The 18,235-nt window shown below is 38.5% G+C and overlaps 1 protein-coding gene across 1 annotated transcript; it reads right to left on the bottom strand.

Moving 5' to 3' along the window:
• Positions 1–12,011: 12,011 nt before the first annotated feature.
• On the bottom strand, positions 12,012–16,891 carry LOC149813272 (remorin-like). The gene is made up of 5 exons (XM_089990830.1): positions 16,532–16,891; positions 13,967–14,026; positions 13,718–13,805; positions 12,875–12,956; positions 12,012–12,447 (listed from the first exon to the last, which is right to left on the bottom strand). Exons 1-5 carry the CDS (start codon positions 16,680–16,682, stop codon positions 12,253–12,255), a joined length of 576 nt encoding a protein of 191 aa, XP_089846956.1. The 5' UTR covers positions 16,683–16,891; the 3' UTR covers positions 12,012–12,252.
• Between the last annotated feature and the right edge of the window lie 1,344 nt (positions 16,892–18,235).

Below are 18,235 nucleotides of genomic sequence, written 5' to 3'. Positions count from 1 at the left end.
TAGATCCAAAGTCGACCTAAGATTTATCGTGTTTCTCCATAAATACTTATTATAGGAATTTGAGGAAACACAGTGAAGAGTTGATGAATGAAAATTAGTATTTTTCTCGAGTTTATGCATTATTTCGCTTGATTTTTTATTGTTTCTTCTTTCATAGCATAAATTCTTTAAGAAGGGTGTAACGTAGCATTTTATCTTAAATTGAGCCCTCTCAATTTACATCAATTAGTATTAAAGAAAGAAATCATCACCTCGACTCTATTCGAGAGACGTTTTTGTCTGATTTTCATATTCATCAAGTGTAACCGAGCGCATTGATCCATCATATGTCCTATGATCACCCGAATCAGTGGCAATCATGATCGCTGACAAGCATTGTTCGCATGACTCATCTCCATATTAACCTATGGCAGCCCAAAGCAGGTTATATGTCCCCCCCCCCCGATGGTCGTTAGCTATATTGTGTGTTCAGGGGTCCCAATGAGTGCCACGTATGTAAGCATGTGCGGCTCATATCCCTATGTTTGTCAGCATAAGTTAGCGTCGAAGTCCGGTGCAGTTGCAAAGACTTAAGTACCCTTTCCTCCATGGGTGCCATAAAAACAACGATTCTAGAAAATGAGCGATTGCAAAGACTTAGGTACTCCGAAGATGGTTATTTAAGACTCACTCACTGCACTACAGGATTATCCGAGAAAAGAATCCTCCCTGAAGAAGGACATGAACATCAACCCTCTCTCTCTCTCCCTTCTTTTTCTGCCTCTGTGCAGATCCAGCAGACAATCCTACATTGCTCCATCAAGCACTGACGGACCTGCACATTGACTATAGCATGGTTCAACTTGATGAGTTGTGGAGCCTGATTCAAAGTTTTTGCCCTTATATAAATTCTTTCTTTTCTTTTCTTTTTCTTTTCTTTTCCACTTGTAACTGACGAAAAAGAGCAATAAAGTGTTTTGTTTGATAGTGGCGCTCATATATTTCCTTCGGTTGTTTCTTGCTCGAAGTTTTCGTAACAACCTTTCCCATGATTTTCTATTTTTTTTTGCTACGCGATTTCTGTAAATCGCTACTCGATTTAGCGATTTTTTTTTGCTACGTGGTTTTCATAAATCACTACTCGATTTAGCAATTTGCCATTTTTTTTGCTATGCAATTTTCGTAAATTGCTACTCGATATAGTGATTTACGAAAATTGCATAGCGATTTGCCAAAAAAAAATTCACTACACGATTTTTATAAATCGCTACTCGATTTTGCGATTTGCCATGTTTTTTGTGTTACAAGATTTTCGTAAATCGCTACTGTGTAAATTATAAATCGTGATGCCGAACACCGCCCCATTGAGCACGATCTTCGTCTAGATCAGGCTGTAGTCGCCAGCTGTCCCGATTGCAGTCTTGAGGTCCATGATGGGGAAGCCGGAGAAGAACGTGCCATTCCCGACGCTCATGTTGAACAACGTTAGGGTGGCCTGGAAGGCAGGAAAAGTATTGTCGACGTAGGGGGTAGACGGATTGTACTTTGAAAGACTCTGTTGTAGGTGTATTGGAGGAAGATTTCGTTGTAGGTGTCTCTCGAAAGTGACGAAGGAGCTGCCGCAGTCGGTTGCCCGCTGGACGAGAGCATCATTCCGACCACTGCTAACAGAAAGAGGATGACGATCACCATCAAATCGTCAACCCTTTGCCTCCCTTAATTTCTTCTCTAGAGAGAGAGAGAGAGAGAGAGAGAGAGAGAGAGTTTTACAATGTTTCACAAAGAAGGAAGAACAAAAAGATGACGACGAAAAGTTCAAACAGAAAAGAAATTGAAAGCGCTTCAGGTTCGTTTCGTTGTTTAGACTTCAAAGAGTCAACATCTTCCTTGACTTTCTAGATGGAAAACATTTTTATCCTTTTTACAAACCATTGTTTTTTTTTTGAATGAAGGACATTTTTGTTATTTTCTCAAACCGTCATTTCATGATAAAAATAGCAAGAAAGGATACTTAAGTCTCGGCAATCGTACGCTAAGTGATGCCGACACACACGAGAATACGAGCCCCATGTGTTTACCCACTATGCATCTTTGGGGGAGAACACACCACCCTCTCATGGCAGCTACTGCAATCAACTGTACCATGTGGTCATTGGATTCAGCAGGGCATCACCCAATGATGACCTAGGTACCACTACTACAACCCTGGTCTTTCGTTCTTTTCATTTCCCCACCTTCCCCAATTCGACAAACCCTCCTTGACCACCTCCATCACTGCCTAGAATAACATCCTCTTAACACCTACCACCATCACCTCCCTCCACTATTTTCAACACACCAGCTGACCACCACCATCTCCGTTTTCATCTCAACCTCTACCAAAACCCCAAACTGGTGGGATTGTTGTCTGCTAGTCGAAGACTCATTCATGACCCTAGTGCAGTGGGTGGTGGGTAGGGGTATTCCTTTCCCTAACCTCCCACTTGATGTTTTTGCCCTGCACGATGCCACTTACTTCACCACCATTGTTTCCCTGTCATCCGACCACTGGTGGGCTCTCCTGTTCAGTGCATTCTTCATTGACTCCTTCCTCTTCCGCCCATTGAACTCCTTCGCTACAGACCAACTGCCTCTTGTCCCGATCTCTCTGCCCTAACAGAGGGGTGCACAGTAGTGGAAAGTTGGCTGACTGGTCATTACTGGCCAGCTCAGGCCAGCGGGGTGCATGGCCGCTGGTCGGTGACCCTACCATCAACGCCTCACCGTTGATGAGTGAGGCAGGTGGGGTTTCAAACCCTAATCCCCCGCCTCTCCATCCTAACCTCTAGCCACCTTCCTCTTGTTTTCCTTCCCCAACACTACCTCTCCCTCCTCCTGCCTTGTCCTTCTCCTCGTCGCTCTTTGCCTACCTAACGACCACCATGGTTTCCTCTTCCTCTCACTTCTCTCATCCCACGGACGTTGGTGAGGTGCAGGCCGGTGGAGATCTCACCGGCGGGTAGATGTCAGCCACCCACAACCGATGACACCTAGTTGCACCGGTTGGCCACCTTGCTGGCAACCCACCGTTGGAAGACGGTGGAGTGAGGTTTCAAAACCCTAACTCCACCTGGCCCTCCCTTCCCCGTCGTGGGTGAGAGGGTGGTGTATGTTCTTCTCCGATGATTCACTGAATCCCACGTTTGTGTTCGGGGGGATGAATGAGTGCCACATGTTTACGCACATGGGGCTCGTATTCCCGTGTATGTTGACATAACTTTGCATCGGATTCTGGTGTTGTTGCAAAGACTTAAGTACCCTTTCTTGCTATTCTTGCCATAAAACGACGATTTGAGAAAATGACAAAATTGTCCATTTAAAAAAAAGGAAAACAAACGGTTCAAAAAAAGAACAAACATGTCCTTCATCCAGAAAGTCCCTACACTGCAGGATTATCTGAGAAAAGAATCCCCCCTGAAGAAAGCCATGAACATCAACCCTCTCTCTCTCCCTTCTCTTTCTGCTTCTGTGCACATCCAGCAGATGATCCTACACTGCTCCAGCAAGCATCGACTGACCTGCACACTGACTGTAGTATGGTTTAACTTGATGAGTTGTGGAGTCAGATTCAAAGATTTTGCCCTTACAGGAGGGGGGTTTGGGGGCTCCCACCGGTGTGGGTAGCATCGTTCAACTTAATAAGTTGTGGAGCTAGATTCAGAGATTTTGCCCCAACAGAAGGGGGGTTTGGGGGCTTCCCCCGGTGCAATAAAGTGTTTTGTTTAATCGTGGTGCTCATGTTTCCTTTGGTTGTTTCTTGCTAAAGGTTTTCGTAACACCCTTTCCCATGATTTTTCTGTTCTTTTTTTCTGGTTTGAAGATGGTGACTTCTGAAAGTTATTGTTCAATTTCAGAAAATGAACCTGTTATAGAGATCGGATTTCAAATCCGTAAAAAAAAGTGTCTTTTTTATTGAGTCTAAATTATTTCTGACAATTTTCAATAATTTTTATGGTCATTTCATTCCTCATTTTGATTTAAAACCAGACCCCTATTATTCTGCATTATTTGAGTTGCACAGTTTATTTAGTTCATTTTACAAGAGTCATATCTCTCTAACGGGAGATCATTTTCCAAATCTGCAAAAAAGGTTTTCTTCTTTTATTTGTCTAGTTTATATCTAAATTTTTTTATAACTTTTTATACATATTTGATATTTTAAATTTGTTAAAAATCGGGACTGGTTACAGATTAATCTTACTTCACCATGATTAAACAAACCAGATCCAGTTTTTTAAAAATTTGTAATATCAAATAAATATATAAAGTTATAAAAATTTCCAGATATAAACTAGATAAATAAAGAAAAAAACCCTTTTTACAGATTTGGAAAATGATCTCCCGTTGGGGAGATATGACTCTTGCAAAATGAACAAAAAACCTTAGTATCTAAAATGATATAGAGTGTGACAGGGTCTTGGTTTTCGACCAAAAACAGGTATGAAATTAACATAAAAATTGCTAAAAATTGGCAGAAATAAACTAGACTCAATAACGAAAATGTCGTTTTTTACGGATCGGAAATCCGATCTTCGGTTAGGGAGATACGCCCCCGACAAGTTGGTCTTGATTCAAATAGCGATTTACGCGTGACGGCTTACTGAATAACGATTTGTAGTGTTATTCAGTAAGTCGTCACACGTAAATCGCTATTTAAATCAAGACCAACTTGTCGGGGGCGTATCTCCCTAACCAGAGATCAGATTTTCGATTCATAAAAAGCGGCATCTTCGTTATTGAGTCTAGTTTATTTCTGTCAATTTTAAAAAAAATTTATGGTAATTTCATACCGATTTTTGGTCGAAAACCAAGACTCTGTCAAACTCTATATCATTTGAGTTACTCATGTTTTTAGTTCATTTTGCAAGAGTCATATCTCCCTAACAGAAGATCATTTTTCAAATCTGTAAAAAAGGTTTTTTTGCTTTATTTATCTAGTTTATATTTGAAAATTTTTATAACTTTATATATTTATTTGATATTTCAAATATATAAAAAACCGAAACTATTTTGTTTAATCATGGTTAAATAAGATTAATTTGTAACCAGTTCTGAATTTTAACAAATTTAAAATATCAAATATGTATAAACAATTTTAAAAAAAATTAGATATAAACTAGACACATAAAGAAAAAAAACCCTTTTTACAGATTTGGAAAATGATATTTCATTGAGGAGATATGACTCTCGCAAAATAAACTAAAAATGTGTGCAACTTAAATAATGCAAAATAATAGGGGTCTGGTTTTTAATCAAAATGGGAAAACAAATTACCATAAAAATTGCTGAAAATTGAAATGAATAAACTAGACTCAATAAGAAAGACACTGTTTTTTACGGATTTGAAATCCGATCTCCGGTTAAAAAGATACGCCCCCGACAAGTTGGTCTTGATTCAAATAGCGATTTACTCGTGACGACTTACTGAATAGCGATTTGTAGTGTTATTTAGTAAGTCGTCACACGTAAATTGCTATTTGAATCAAGACCAACTTGTCGGGGGCATATCTTCCTAACCGAAGATCGGATTTCAAATCCGTAAAAAGCGGTGTCTTTCTTATTGAGTCTAGTTTATTCCTGTCAATTTTCAGTAATTTTTATGGTAATTTCATACCTATTTTTGGTCAAAAATCAAGACCCTGTCAAACTCTATATCGTTTGAGTTACTCATATTTTTAGTTCATTTTGCAAGAGTCATATTCCCCAACGGGAGATCATTTTTTAAATCTGTAAAAAGGGTTTTTTTGCGTTATTTGTCTAGTTTATATCTGGATTTTTTTATAACTTTATATATTTATTTGATATTTCAAATATATAAAAAACTGCAACTATTTTGTTTAATCATGGTTAAATAAGATTAATTTGTAACCAGTTCTGAATTTTAATAAATTTAAAATATCAAATATGTATAAACAATTATAAAAATTTCCAGATATAAACTAGACACATAAATAAAAGAAACCCTTTTTACAGATTTGGAAAATGATATTTCATTGAGGAGATATGACTCTCGCAAAATAAACTAAAAATGTGTGCAACTTAAATAATGCAAAATAATAGGGGTCTAGTTTTTAATCAAAATGGGAAAACAAATTACCATAAAAATTGCTGAAAATTGACAGGAATAAACTAGACTCAATAAGAAAGACACTGCTTTTTACGGATTTGAAATCCGATCTTCGGTTAAAAAGATACGCCCCCGACAAGTTGGTCTTGATTCAAATAGCGATTTACTCGTGACGACTTACTGAATAGCGATTTGTAGTGTTATTTAGTAAGCCGTCACGCGTAAATCGCTATTTGAATTAAGACCAAATTGTCGGGGGTGTATCTCCCTAACCGGAGATCGGATTTCAAATCCGTAAAAAGCAGTGTCTTTCTTATTGAGTCTAATTTATTCCTGTCAATTTTCAGCAATTTTTATGGTAATTTCATACCTATTTTTGGTCAAAAATCAAGACCCTGTCAAACTCTATATCGTTTGGGTTACTCATATTTGTAGTTCATTTTGCAAGAGTCATATCTCCCCAACGGGAGATCATTTTTTAAATCTGTAAAAAAGTTTTTTTGCGTTATTTGTCTAGTTTATATCTGAAAATTTTTATAACTTTATATATTTATTTGATATTTCAAATATATAAAAAATCGAAACTATTTTGTTTAATCATGGTTAAATAAGATTAATCTGTAACCAGTTCTGAATTTTAATAAATTTAAAATATCAAATATGTATAAACAATTATAAAAATTTCCATATATAAACTAGACACATAAATAAAGAAAACCCTTTTTACAGATTTGGAAAATGATATTTCATTGGGGAGATATGACTCTCGCAAAATAAACTAAAAATATGTGCAACTTAAATAATGCAAAATAATAGGGGTCTGGTTTTTAATCAAAATGGGAAAACAAATTACCATAAAAATTGCTGAAAATTGACAGGAATAAACTAGACTCAATAAGAAAGACACTGCTTTTTACGAATTTGAAATCCGATCTTCGGTTAAAAAGATACGCCCCCGACAAGTTGGTCTTGATTCAAATAGCGATTTACTCGTGACGACTTACTGAATAGCGATTTGTAGTGTTATTTAGTAAGCCGTCACGCGTAAATCGCTATTTGAATTAAGAGCAACTTGTCGGAGGCGTATCTCCCTAATCGGAGATCGGATTTCAAATCCGTAAAAAGCAGTGTCTTTCTTATTGAGTCTAATTTATTTATGTCAATTTTCAGTAATTTTTATGGTAATTTTATACCTATTTTTGGTTAAAACCAAGACCCTGTCAAACTTTATATTGTTTGAGTTACTCATGTTTTTAGTTCATTTTGCAAGAGTCATATCTCCCTAACAGAAGATCATTTTTCAAATCTGTAAAAAGGGTTTTCTTTTTTTACTTGGCTAGTTTATATTTGGAAATTTTTATAACTTTATAAACTCATTTGATATTTCAAATCTGTTAAAAAGTGAAACTGATTACAGAATATCTGGTTCTGTAACAGGTTCATTTCCTGAAATTGAACGGTAACTTTCAGAAGTCACCATCTTCAAACCAGAAAAATTGTAAGAAAGAGTGTTACAAAAACCTTTAGCAAGAAACAACCGAAGGAAACATGAGCACCATGATTAAACAAAACACTTTATTGCGCTGGGAGAAGCCTCCAAACCCCCCTCCTGTAAGGGCAAAATCTCTGAATCAGGCTCCACAACTCATCAAGTTGAACCATGCTACAGTCATTTTGCAGGTCAGTCGATGCTTGATGGAGTAGTGTAGGATTGTCTACTAGATGTGCACAGAAGTAGAAAGAGAAGAGAGAGAGAGGGTTGATGTTCGTGACCTTCTCCAGGGGGGATTCCTTTCTCGGATAATCCTGCAGTGCATCAAGTTGAATGATGCTACCCACGCTCGGAAGAGCCCCCAAACCCCCCTTCTGTAAGGGCAAAAACTATGCTACCCACGCTGGGAGGAGCCCCAAACCCCCCTCCTGTAAGGGCAAAGACTCTGAATCAGGCTCCACAACTCATCAAGTTGAATGATGCTACCCACGCTAGGAGGAGCCCTCAGACCCCTCTTCTGTAAGGGTAAAAACTCTGAATCAGGCTTCACAACTGTTCAAGTTGAATGATGCTACCCACACTGGGAGGAGCCCCCAAACCCCTCTCCTGTAAAGGTAAAAACTCTGAATCAGGATCCACAACTCATTTAGTTGAATGATGCTACCCACGCTGGGAGGAGCCTCCAAACCCTCCTCCTGTAAGGGTAAAAACTCTGAATCAGGCTCCACAACAATCAATGTGCAGGTCAGTCGGTGCATGATGGAGCAATGTAGGATCTTCTGCTGGATGTGCACAGAAGCAGAAAGAGAAAGGAGAGAGAGAGTGAGAGGGTTGATGTTCATGGCCTCCTCCAGGAGAGATTTTTTTCTTGGATAATCCTGCAGTGCAGAGACTAGGTCTTAAATAATCATCTTCGGGGCACTTAAGTCTTTACAATCACTCATTTTCTACAATCATTATTTTTTTTGGCACCAATAGAGGAGAGGGTAATTAAGTCTTTGCAATCGCATCAAACTCCAATGCTAATTAATGCTGACAAACATGGGGATACGAGATGCACAAGCTTAAATACGTGGTGCTTTTTGGGACCCTTGAGCATGAGATGCCCTGTTCGGGGAGGGGACATATAACCTGCTTTGGTCGTGGGTGGCAACCAGTTCAATAGGGGTGGCAAAACCTGACATGACCCGCCAACCTGCCTCTTAGGCGGGTTCAGGTTGGGCTTAAGCCAACCCGTTTAATAAACGGGTCGACCCGCCTAACCCGTTTATTAAATGGGTCGGGTTCGGGTTGGGGGTATGCCAACCCGGCTGTCCAGTTTAATAAACGGGTTAGGCGGGCGGGTCAACCCACCAACCCGTCAACCCGTCAACCCGCCAACTCGTCAACCCGACCCACCAACCTGACCCGCTAACTTGAGAACCCGTTTACCCTATCCAACCGATTTATTAAATGGGTTGGCGGGTCGTGTCGGGTTACCCGTTTATTAAACGGTCCGGGTTCGTGTTTGCCACAACCGACCCGTTTAATAAACGGCTCGGGTTCGGGTTGAGGTATGCTGACCCGCCAACCTGCCAACCCGACACGATTGCCACCCCTACAGTTCAATACAAAACTGGTTCTCACCACTCGGTTCTTTCTTGATCTACCATTCCAGACCAGTTCATATGCCTCGAGAACCAGTTCTTAGTCTCTTCAAGTCAGTTTTTACCCAATTCGACTCGAATCCCAAACTTTGTGATTTGTATCCAACCCACATGGATCCTAACACATAGTTAGACCCACTGCTGTCTCAAAATCTATCTAGTTAGACCCCTTAGACCCAGTGTGACCCAAATGTTCATTAACAACAAAGCCAAATCCAAACCTTAACCAAACACCCACAGCTTGCACAAGCCCTAGATCTCAAATATCCATAAAAAACTCTAAAACAATGGATAAAGAATTGGATCAGTGTTGAGTATGGTGAAGAATTTTGTCTTCTAGAGTTTTCAGGTTGCAACAATCTAAAAACATTCACAGATTGGATTCAAGCAATAGAGCGGATCTTCGAAGAGAACCAGACCCTAGAGTACAATAAAATACTCCTAATCATGCTTGCATTGCTTAAAGAAGCTAGAAGATGGTTCAGGGACAAGTTATTCGCTTGTATGGGATAAGGTGTGAGCGATCTTATATGAATCGAGTTTAAGCAACTGATTGAGGTGCTTTTGTGAATCTACTATCCCTTGCTTTTGGCCCAAACAATACCCAAAACTTGTTAGAGCCCATCCCAAGCCTAGATCCAATTAAAAAATATTTGAATCCAAAATCATGTGAAGAATTTAAATCTATTTTGTTGGATCTTTCTAAACCCGTCTTAGACCCTCAGAGTCCCATATCCAAAAAAATCTATCATAAAACCATACCCAAGTCCATTTGACCTAGTCCCAAAAGAACCAATCCATTCATCACCTCCCACCCAAACTCAAACTTTACCCGCACCCACTTCACCAAAACCAAGCCTGCCACAAAACCCATGCCTACTTAGGGTGCAACATCAACATCATGTGAAACATGGGATGATGGAGCCAAAGATCCAAATTATTTGTTTGTGGACTACTTCAGATTGGATCAAACCAGTGTTAGATCCATTCAATTTATTTGATCCAGATCTTCAAAAAGTGGCACTCAAAGATTATGGATGGTTTAAAAAGAATGTTCTAGGTTTTCATATACGTATTGGAGCAGGCCATGCTTGGTCTACTCAAGTTTGTGGTGCGGTATAAAGATCTGGTTCTGTATTGTGGGCTCATAACCTATAAAGTAGAACATGATTGAAAAAGCTTAAGCAAGATCAAGACTTGAGGGTAAGTCTTCTCCAACTCGAGAAGAATGATGCAGGAGTGGAGCAGAAGACACGGGTCCATAAAGATTCATTTGGATCCAATTTAATTTAGGGTTTTTATTTGGACTTTTCTTTTAGAATTGGATTTTTTGCGTAATGGATCTATTCAAATCCAAAATAGACCTAAGGTTTATTGTGTTTCCCTATAAATACTTATTATAGGGATTTGAGGGAACACAGTGAAGATTTGATGAATAAAATTTAATTTTTTTCTTGTGTTTATGTATTATTTCTCTTGATTTTCCATTGTTTATTCTTTCGTAATGTAAAATATGTAGGAGTATCTTAACATAATGTTTTATCGTAAATTGAGTTCTCATGAATCAAGCCCTCTTGGTTTACATCATCCACGTAAGGGTGGGTGGTCATGGGGCCCCACACAGGGCTTTCAACACTTCGGCGAGGGTTCCTCGTCATAAAAAAAAGGGGCCATATAACATGTTTGTATCACCCAACATCGGAAACAACTCATTTTCATGTAAATTTAAGCCTCTTAAGAGTATGTTCGGATTGGGAGGTTCATATTTCCAAGCATTGGTTTTAAAAATAGGTCTCCTATGAGTTTTTATTTGGATTGGACAATTCATTTTGCCCGTCATTGTTTTTCTCTCACTGTTAGAACTTGGAATATACATCATCCCGATTTTGACCAAATGGATTTTGGATGAAGTAGATTTCATATTAGCTTCAGCAATCTGATAAAGGGAAGGTGAGTTGCGATGAAGTGCAACACCGATATGATGCGCCAGCATAGAATGATCAACAGGATAGCGGCCACCGAGTGATCAACAGATCAGTAGCGTGGGATCAACAGTGACAACAGGGTGTCGCTTCATACGAGCCTTCACCACCCAGACAGGAAGAGGTGCACCCACCAATAGTGGAAAAACAAGAGGGCCTGATGCTGATACACCAACACGATGTGTTGGTGGGACTCCAAAAGGACCAACCCAGCGTCAGAGCTCCAGCTCTGATACCATGTTAAGATTACGATAAATGACAAAGATAGATAAAAAATTCAGTGAAGGAGAAATCGTTTTCTTTTCTGTTGAATCTTACAATGTTTTATACAAGGAGAATAATACTATGAGCTTATCGAAAATCCCATGATTTTAGGATAGCTCTTACGATTTTATAACAAACAAATCTGGCAACCAATACCAATTTGGTTTATATTAGAATCTTAACCAATCGGAAAGATCTTGATAAGATTGTCCAGCTCAAATGTCGCTGATTTTAGCTTATCTCTAACACATATCTACAGAAAACTTTCTGCATATGCAATAACAAGGGGTCACTAGTTTTTGCATTTTCTGGCTCCTTCGATCCCAGTACACACTGTAAAAGGATTTTCTTGTTTAAGCATACACTGACTCACGTTCCCGACATAACATGATTTTTCTGCACTTGTTCAAAATGTATTATTTCTTGGTCCACTTTAATTCTTATGGTGGTCTATGCACAAATCTTACCTCACTTCTAAATGTGTACTAATTCTAGTATTTAAGAAAAGCCAGAAAATTGTGCCCAAAATTAGTCGCACAGGATTAACAAATCCAACTGAAAAAATATTAATTGTTTCAAACCAAGTTCTTTAACATCGTAACATCAATACACAACAAACAGAATAGTTTTCCAAACACTAGAACATACACAGAGATACAACACATTATGTACAAGATAATCAACACGCTCGAACAGCACTTAGAGAAAGAATAGAACTAACATGAAGGCACACAAGAAGCTTACGGATACTTTTCCCCAGGAATGACTTTAATAATATTATCTTCAAAAGCAACCAAAGAGCTTTGTTGGTGCTAGACCTGTTGCTCGATATTTTGCAGCCTTCTCCTCAGCCAAAAGCTTTTCTTCACCACACCTGGCTTCAGCCATTGCTCGCTTCTCCTCTGCAGTCTTGTGGACGACCGCAACCTTGTTCTTCATTTTCTCAGCGTATGCAGCTTTCTTCTTTTCAAAGCTCTCCTATACATGGACGGGAAACATTTAATCTCTTTTATAGTATTTCCATTATTTACAAGTTCCTTTTTTGCTTTGTTTTTTTTTTCCTGTTGATCATTGATTTATAACCAGAACACTTACAGCTGAACAAACCAAATCAATCATCATCCAATTAGAGTGAAGTAACAGATTAGTACTTCAATATTTCTTCAGCAATAAACAAAAGGTAAATTGGCAGTATTTGTCCATGATATAGACAACCAGGAAAAGCACACTTAAATTTCTATAAACGTCAACAAACATTTTGATACATACTTGGCAGAATAGCATAAAATTGTAGAAACAACATTTCAAGTGAGAGATTGGACCTCTCAAAAAAAAAAGTGAGAAATTGGAAGCTATTAAGAAAATCTCCAGTCATACAGAAACAGCCCTGCAGACTAATACATACCTCAATCTTTTTCAACTCAGCTTCCAGGGAGGCTTTTTTTGCATTTTCCCAAGATCCGATATCTGACAGACTTTTCTCGAACCTGTGAAGCATGTACAATGTAATGATCAAATCATATCAATTTCTAATTTCTAATATATTCTGAAGCAGAGTAATCTCGAATTAATCATTTATCATTGAGCAATATCCAAAAAGAGAGAACTACATAACCAGAAGGATAAGAGCAATGACAGATGAGAGTGACAAATTTCTGCCATCTGAAAATGTTGAAACAAATTTTTTTTCAGAAATCACTAATTTGTCAGTCTTGCACAAAAAACAGAAGATTCCTATGTGTTTATTGCCAAACGGTGGATCCAATGATGACTTGAGCTTTGCATCATTTACAAATTACTTTTATAAAGACAACAAAAATAAGGTAACGAGTATAAGTCTAACTTTCCAAATATGTCTGGCCCAGTCTCTATGCAGTAGGCTTCATCAAACATTGGTGTCTGGTCCATGTTTACAAATCATCAAGCTAATTAGGAAGAATTGACGAAGAAGGCATAATAAATAAATAAATAAATGGATATGCTTTTAAGTGAATAGTTAACCAAAATAAGAGTTAATAAGAACCAGCTCTGAATACTGACAGATCCAACCTTATATTCAAGCAACTGTACCAACTTTCGTGCAGTCTGACTCAAAAGTTGCTAGAGTTACTTAAGTCAGACAAGTTTTAGCTTTCAGTCATTAAGAACTAAGTCAAATCAGTGATCACTAGTCACTGGACTTTATGTGAAATTGCTTGAAAGACAACAGCACACCTAGTTTGAACTATTTGTAAGAACAAAACCATACTTGTTAGCAGCCTTTGTCTTTTCACTCTCTTCCCATGCTCTGATCAGAGATAGTCTCTTCTCACTTTCAACCTGTGCAAGAATGGCATCTGAAGATAACATAATCAGATCAAGGAACAAATTTTATGCATAAAAAAGTTCCTGACAAATAAAAGCACATTTTCACAAATTCAGAAAGAATAGCAACTCCTATAACTGACAAAAATGACAGTCTTAGGAGATTTCTCAACAACTAGTTGACAATATGTACCTCTGTTAATAGAACCTCCTGAACTTTTCCCCAAAGCAGGGTCAGCTGGTTCTGCAACCTCTGATGATAGAGAAAAAATAAAATGCCACAAGTAGAAAAGAAAATTATGTCATCTTCATAGTTCTTTCAAAGGAATCTAGAACTATCAATTCCAATATCTAAACGAAAATGGAAATGAACCAGAAAGATACTGGCATAAGTTAATCTCTGAAAATTTACTACTCTTTGCATTAGAATAGCAGTATATATTGTAAAATTTCAACAAAGATGGGCTCAATAGAGAGCCAACAAATCATGTGAACGATGTTAGCCTCCCAAGATATTTCAGACAGGCAGGAGAAAAAATTTATCCCCATTTCCATAAAAAAAACCAACAAGTTTAGTACTATAAACATGACAAGGACATCATTGTCTTGGGTGATTTCCCATCAAGATATCACATCTCCCACCAATGGTTGAATGCAAATTAAAACCACAATGTTAGCAACCATCGACCATAAAGAACAGGAACACAGACAAGGTTCGAAGCAAATTCATTACAGAAACCACCATGGAAAATATCCAATTGAATCAATTAAGCTGAACCCAGAAAGTACAAATCAGAAACTTCATATCACATCCCCATTCATATTGGTAACGAGAAATGAAAAGCAGCTCAAATGAAGCCAAAATGATTTCTAATGACAACCATCCGCTTGCTCAAAACAAAATATTTGCAAGGCAAATAGAAAACTGTGGAGATCTCATTCTCTCAAAAGAGGTGCGCCCATTGGGTTCTCCAAACACATCACAAAACTACCAAAATTGATCCTGCCACCGAAAGCTTACTTACTTATCATGCTCAAAATCTAACAGCAATTTCCATCAACCATGTAAAAATGACCATATTTAAGAAACGCTGTATGCAATATCACAGATGTGAATATGTACAAGAACTTGCTACTACAAACAACATAGCCAGTAAAAAGTATTACAATTACTCAGTACCATTGATCACAATATGAGAAGAATTCAGTACCATTGATCACAAGATGGAATCAAGGAATGTATACAACCGAATCCAGTTTGAAAGTAGTCCACAATTCAGATGAATGACATGGTGCCTGATCCATTTAACAGGAATAAAACAGCTTCTGAACTTGAAATTCCAATTGTCATAGGTTTTTCAACAGGAAATATGAGAAAAAGGAAGTTGGAGAGGGTAAGAAAAAAGGCACTTTGTAAAATAAGAGACTGAGAAAAGGAAGGAAATAAATTTGTAAATTTGGTTAGTTAAAAAACAAGCATCTAGTGATGAGGTTCTTCAGAAAATATGAAATAGCATACTGCAAAAAGTTAACAAGAAAATTTTCAGTAAAAACACTAACTAGTGAAATTTCTCAAAATTAAAAAGTTAAGATAAGAGGTTCACAATAGCAATGGCAGTAAGACGGTTGTTTTATGGTTTACTTCTCAACCTTTTCTTGGAGAGGCAGGGAAGCAGAAGCTAAAGATAGATCACCATCCATCACTAACACATAGGAATTTAACTCCAAGAACAGAGTCGACTGGTTTGGAAAATTCGCTTCTTCATGATCAGATTTACAAAAGAATACCATAGTCATGAATGAAAAACAGAACAACATAAAAGCAGGCACAAACTTCTTCTTCTTATTATTATTATTATAAAAATGTTGAAAAGAAACAGATCATCCATCACACCCACAAAAAGACATGAAACTTGGAACTGAAAAATAAAAAAAGCAATCATCCAAAATTGTAGTTCTCTTATAATAAAACCTCGCCTATTGTTTAGAAGGTTTAATCGCCCACAAAATAACCACAAATATTTCGGGTACAAAATTACAAGGAAATTCCGGATTTCATTGAAAATTTTACATCAAAATTTCCTATATCACCCATACAACAACAAATAAAAATAACTAAAACACAATAAAAACATAAACCCTGAAATAAGAATAACTAAAACACAGTGAAAAAAAAAAAAGTAATCTGTCAGCCGACACAACTCAAAGGCAGCAACAACGACCAAATACTTTCACCAACTGAGAAAACATCCACCGACACCCTACAATGAGAGATCCAACAAACAACAACAATTCTTCCCAAGTGGTGTCTCGTCTTTTCCTCACCGTGGTCACTGGACTCCCATCAGGTTCGTTCCAGGGAAGGATCTGAGAACGACAGAACCCGAAAACCCGAAAAAAAAAAAGAGCAAAACACTTACACAGAAATACCTTGTTGTTGGTCCACCAAACATCATACAGATGACAAACACTTCTCAAAGAACACAAACCTCACCAAAAGAAAAAGAAATATTAAAACCAATTTCTCCATAGAGATGTTACAACCAACTAAAACTACCTAACACAACAGGGGAAAAAAATAGTTAAACGCCACTGGATCCAAAACAAAATACAATCCATTCAGAAATTTCAGGTGAAACACAAACCAGAGTTAGCTGAAAATTAATGAGAAAGAAGGAACAGCTGAAAGGAGAGAGAGAGAGAGAGAGAGAGAGAGAGAGAGAGAGAGAGAGAGAGAGAGAGAGAGAGTGGGCCTCACTCTCGATAACGGCGAGAGCCTTGGTGTCGGCGGCCGGCGGGGGCACGATGGCCTTCTCCTCCGTCACGTCCTTGGGAGGCTCCGGTGGAGCCGCCGGCTTTGGCTCGGCCGTACCGCCAACCTCCTCCACCTTGGGCGTTTCCTCTACCATCACAACCACCACCACCACGACCAATTCTCCAACACAGAAACAGAGAGAGAGAGAGAGAGAGAGAGAGAGAGAGAAGAAGAAGAAGAAGAGAAGAGAAAAATGAGAAGTGGGTATCTCGTTTTGTTAGCTATATTAGTAATTTGTCAGTGGGTTTTCGACCATTATCGTGCGAAGGGGGAAAGGACCGACGCCAACGGCCCACAAAAGGGTCCAGATGTCGCCTTCCACTGCCAATCTCTCTCTCTCTCTCTCTGCCCTGATCCGATTTCGCGGGTTCACCCTTCTCGTAGCCAATGAAATAATCGCCGATCTTTTGCAGCCACAATTACCGGACGGGGAAAGCAAGAAATGAGGTGTTTTTTTTTTTGACCAAAAAATAATAATAACACAAACGAAAACGATGAGCATTTAATTTTTAAAATGACATGCATGTCCCTCCAATACGAGCTGAAGGTCGATCTCGTTTCGTACACGGAACTTTAGGCTCGGGTTGAATTGGATTGAGGTGCGAACTAACAGTCAACCATTTGTCTTGCTGTATATTGACATTGGCTCGGTTCAATTGGTGGATCTAATCCAATCATACCAGAGCAACATATTCTGTGGGCAGGGGCGTAGCTAGGACTCATGCGAGGGGGGGGGGGGGGGGGCAAACAGGGGTGTAGCAAAAAAAAAAAAAATTGTATGATAATGGGGTTCGGGGGCAGCGCCCCCCAAATTTTTTTTTGAGATAAAATAAAAAATGGCTACAATTATTAATAAAAATCTATTTTATATGGACAAATCAAACTATTTGCTGCAGTCAGGGCTGGGCTAAAAAATGGATAAAAATCTATTTCATATGGAATCAGGGCTGGGCTAGGACTGGGCTTTTAAAAAAAAAAATTAACTGTTTCGGGAGGCAGGACTGCCCAGTCCTGCCCCCCCCCCCTAGCTACGCCTTTGTCTGTGGGGATTGGTTCCACTCATTTCCTCAAACAAATCTGATCATGGGGACTTTCTTAAAAAGGGAAAATCTCATGTTAAATTAAAAATCTTGCCTTTTTTTCTAAAATTCAAAAAAAAATGTTTTCTAAGAAAATCTTGGCAAAATATGCAGAGGTATACACACAAATGTTTAAAAAAAAATTTAAGAAAAATAATATCATGGTAAAATATGTGGCAATGGTCCAAACCTATGCTGAGTTGAATGGACAAAGTCCTTCTTAATTAGTTATGCCTATGCTTACCAAATTTCACAAAACCATCAAACTTATTGGCTGAGAAAGTCTTAGTCAAGCTCGACTAGCTCGAGCCTACAACAAAAGCCCGCAGCAGCTCGATCTTGCAGCCAAGTCTTAACCGGTCAAATTGAACTTAGAGACCAGGATGGTTGCCACTCTAGTCAAATGACTAAGGTAACATTACAGCGTTCAAAGCTGGCCGGGTTGACTTGGTCATGACTCATTTGAATTGGATGTGTTAAATGGGCTCGGGCAGAATCTTGAAGGAACCATACAAGTAGGACTGGGAAACGAGATGATCACAACCCGTGGTTCGGTTCATGTTCAGCT

The sequence above is a fragment of the Nuphar pumila genome, chromosome 16, assembly GCF_984573655.1.
Source record: "Nuphar pumila chromosome 16, dmNupPumi1.hap1.1, whole genome shotgun sequence".
Lineage (NCBI taxonomy): Eukaryota > Viridiplantae > Streptophyta > Magnoliopsida > Nymphaeales > Nymphaeaceae > Nuphar > Nuphar pumila.
Note: the sequence above shows the minus strand (reverse complement) of the source record. Positions and strands in the feature narration are given on the sequence as shown.

Coding starts and splice junctions, on each gene's coding strand:
- LOC149813272 (XM_089990830.1), bottom strand. CDS start 16,682: ATGGTAGAGGAAACGCCCAAGGTGGAGGAGGTTGGCGGTACGGCCGAG. Junction 13,806..13,966: donor AGGAGGTTCTATTAACAGAG/GTACATATTGTC, acceptor TGTTATCTTCAG/ATGCCATTCTTGCACAGGTT. Junction 12,957..13,717: donor AAGACAAAGGCTGCTAACAA/GTATGGTTTTGT, acceptor CATGCTTCACAG/GTTCGAGAAAAGTCTGTCAG.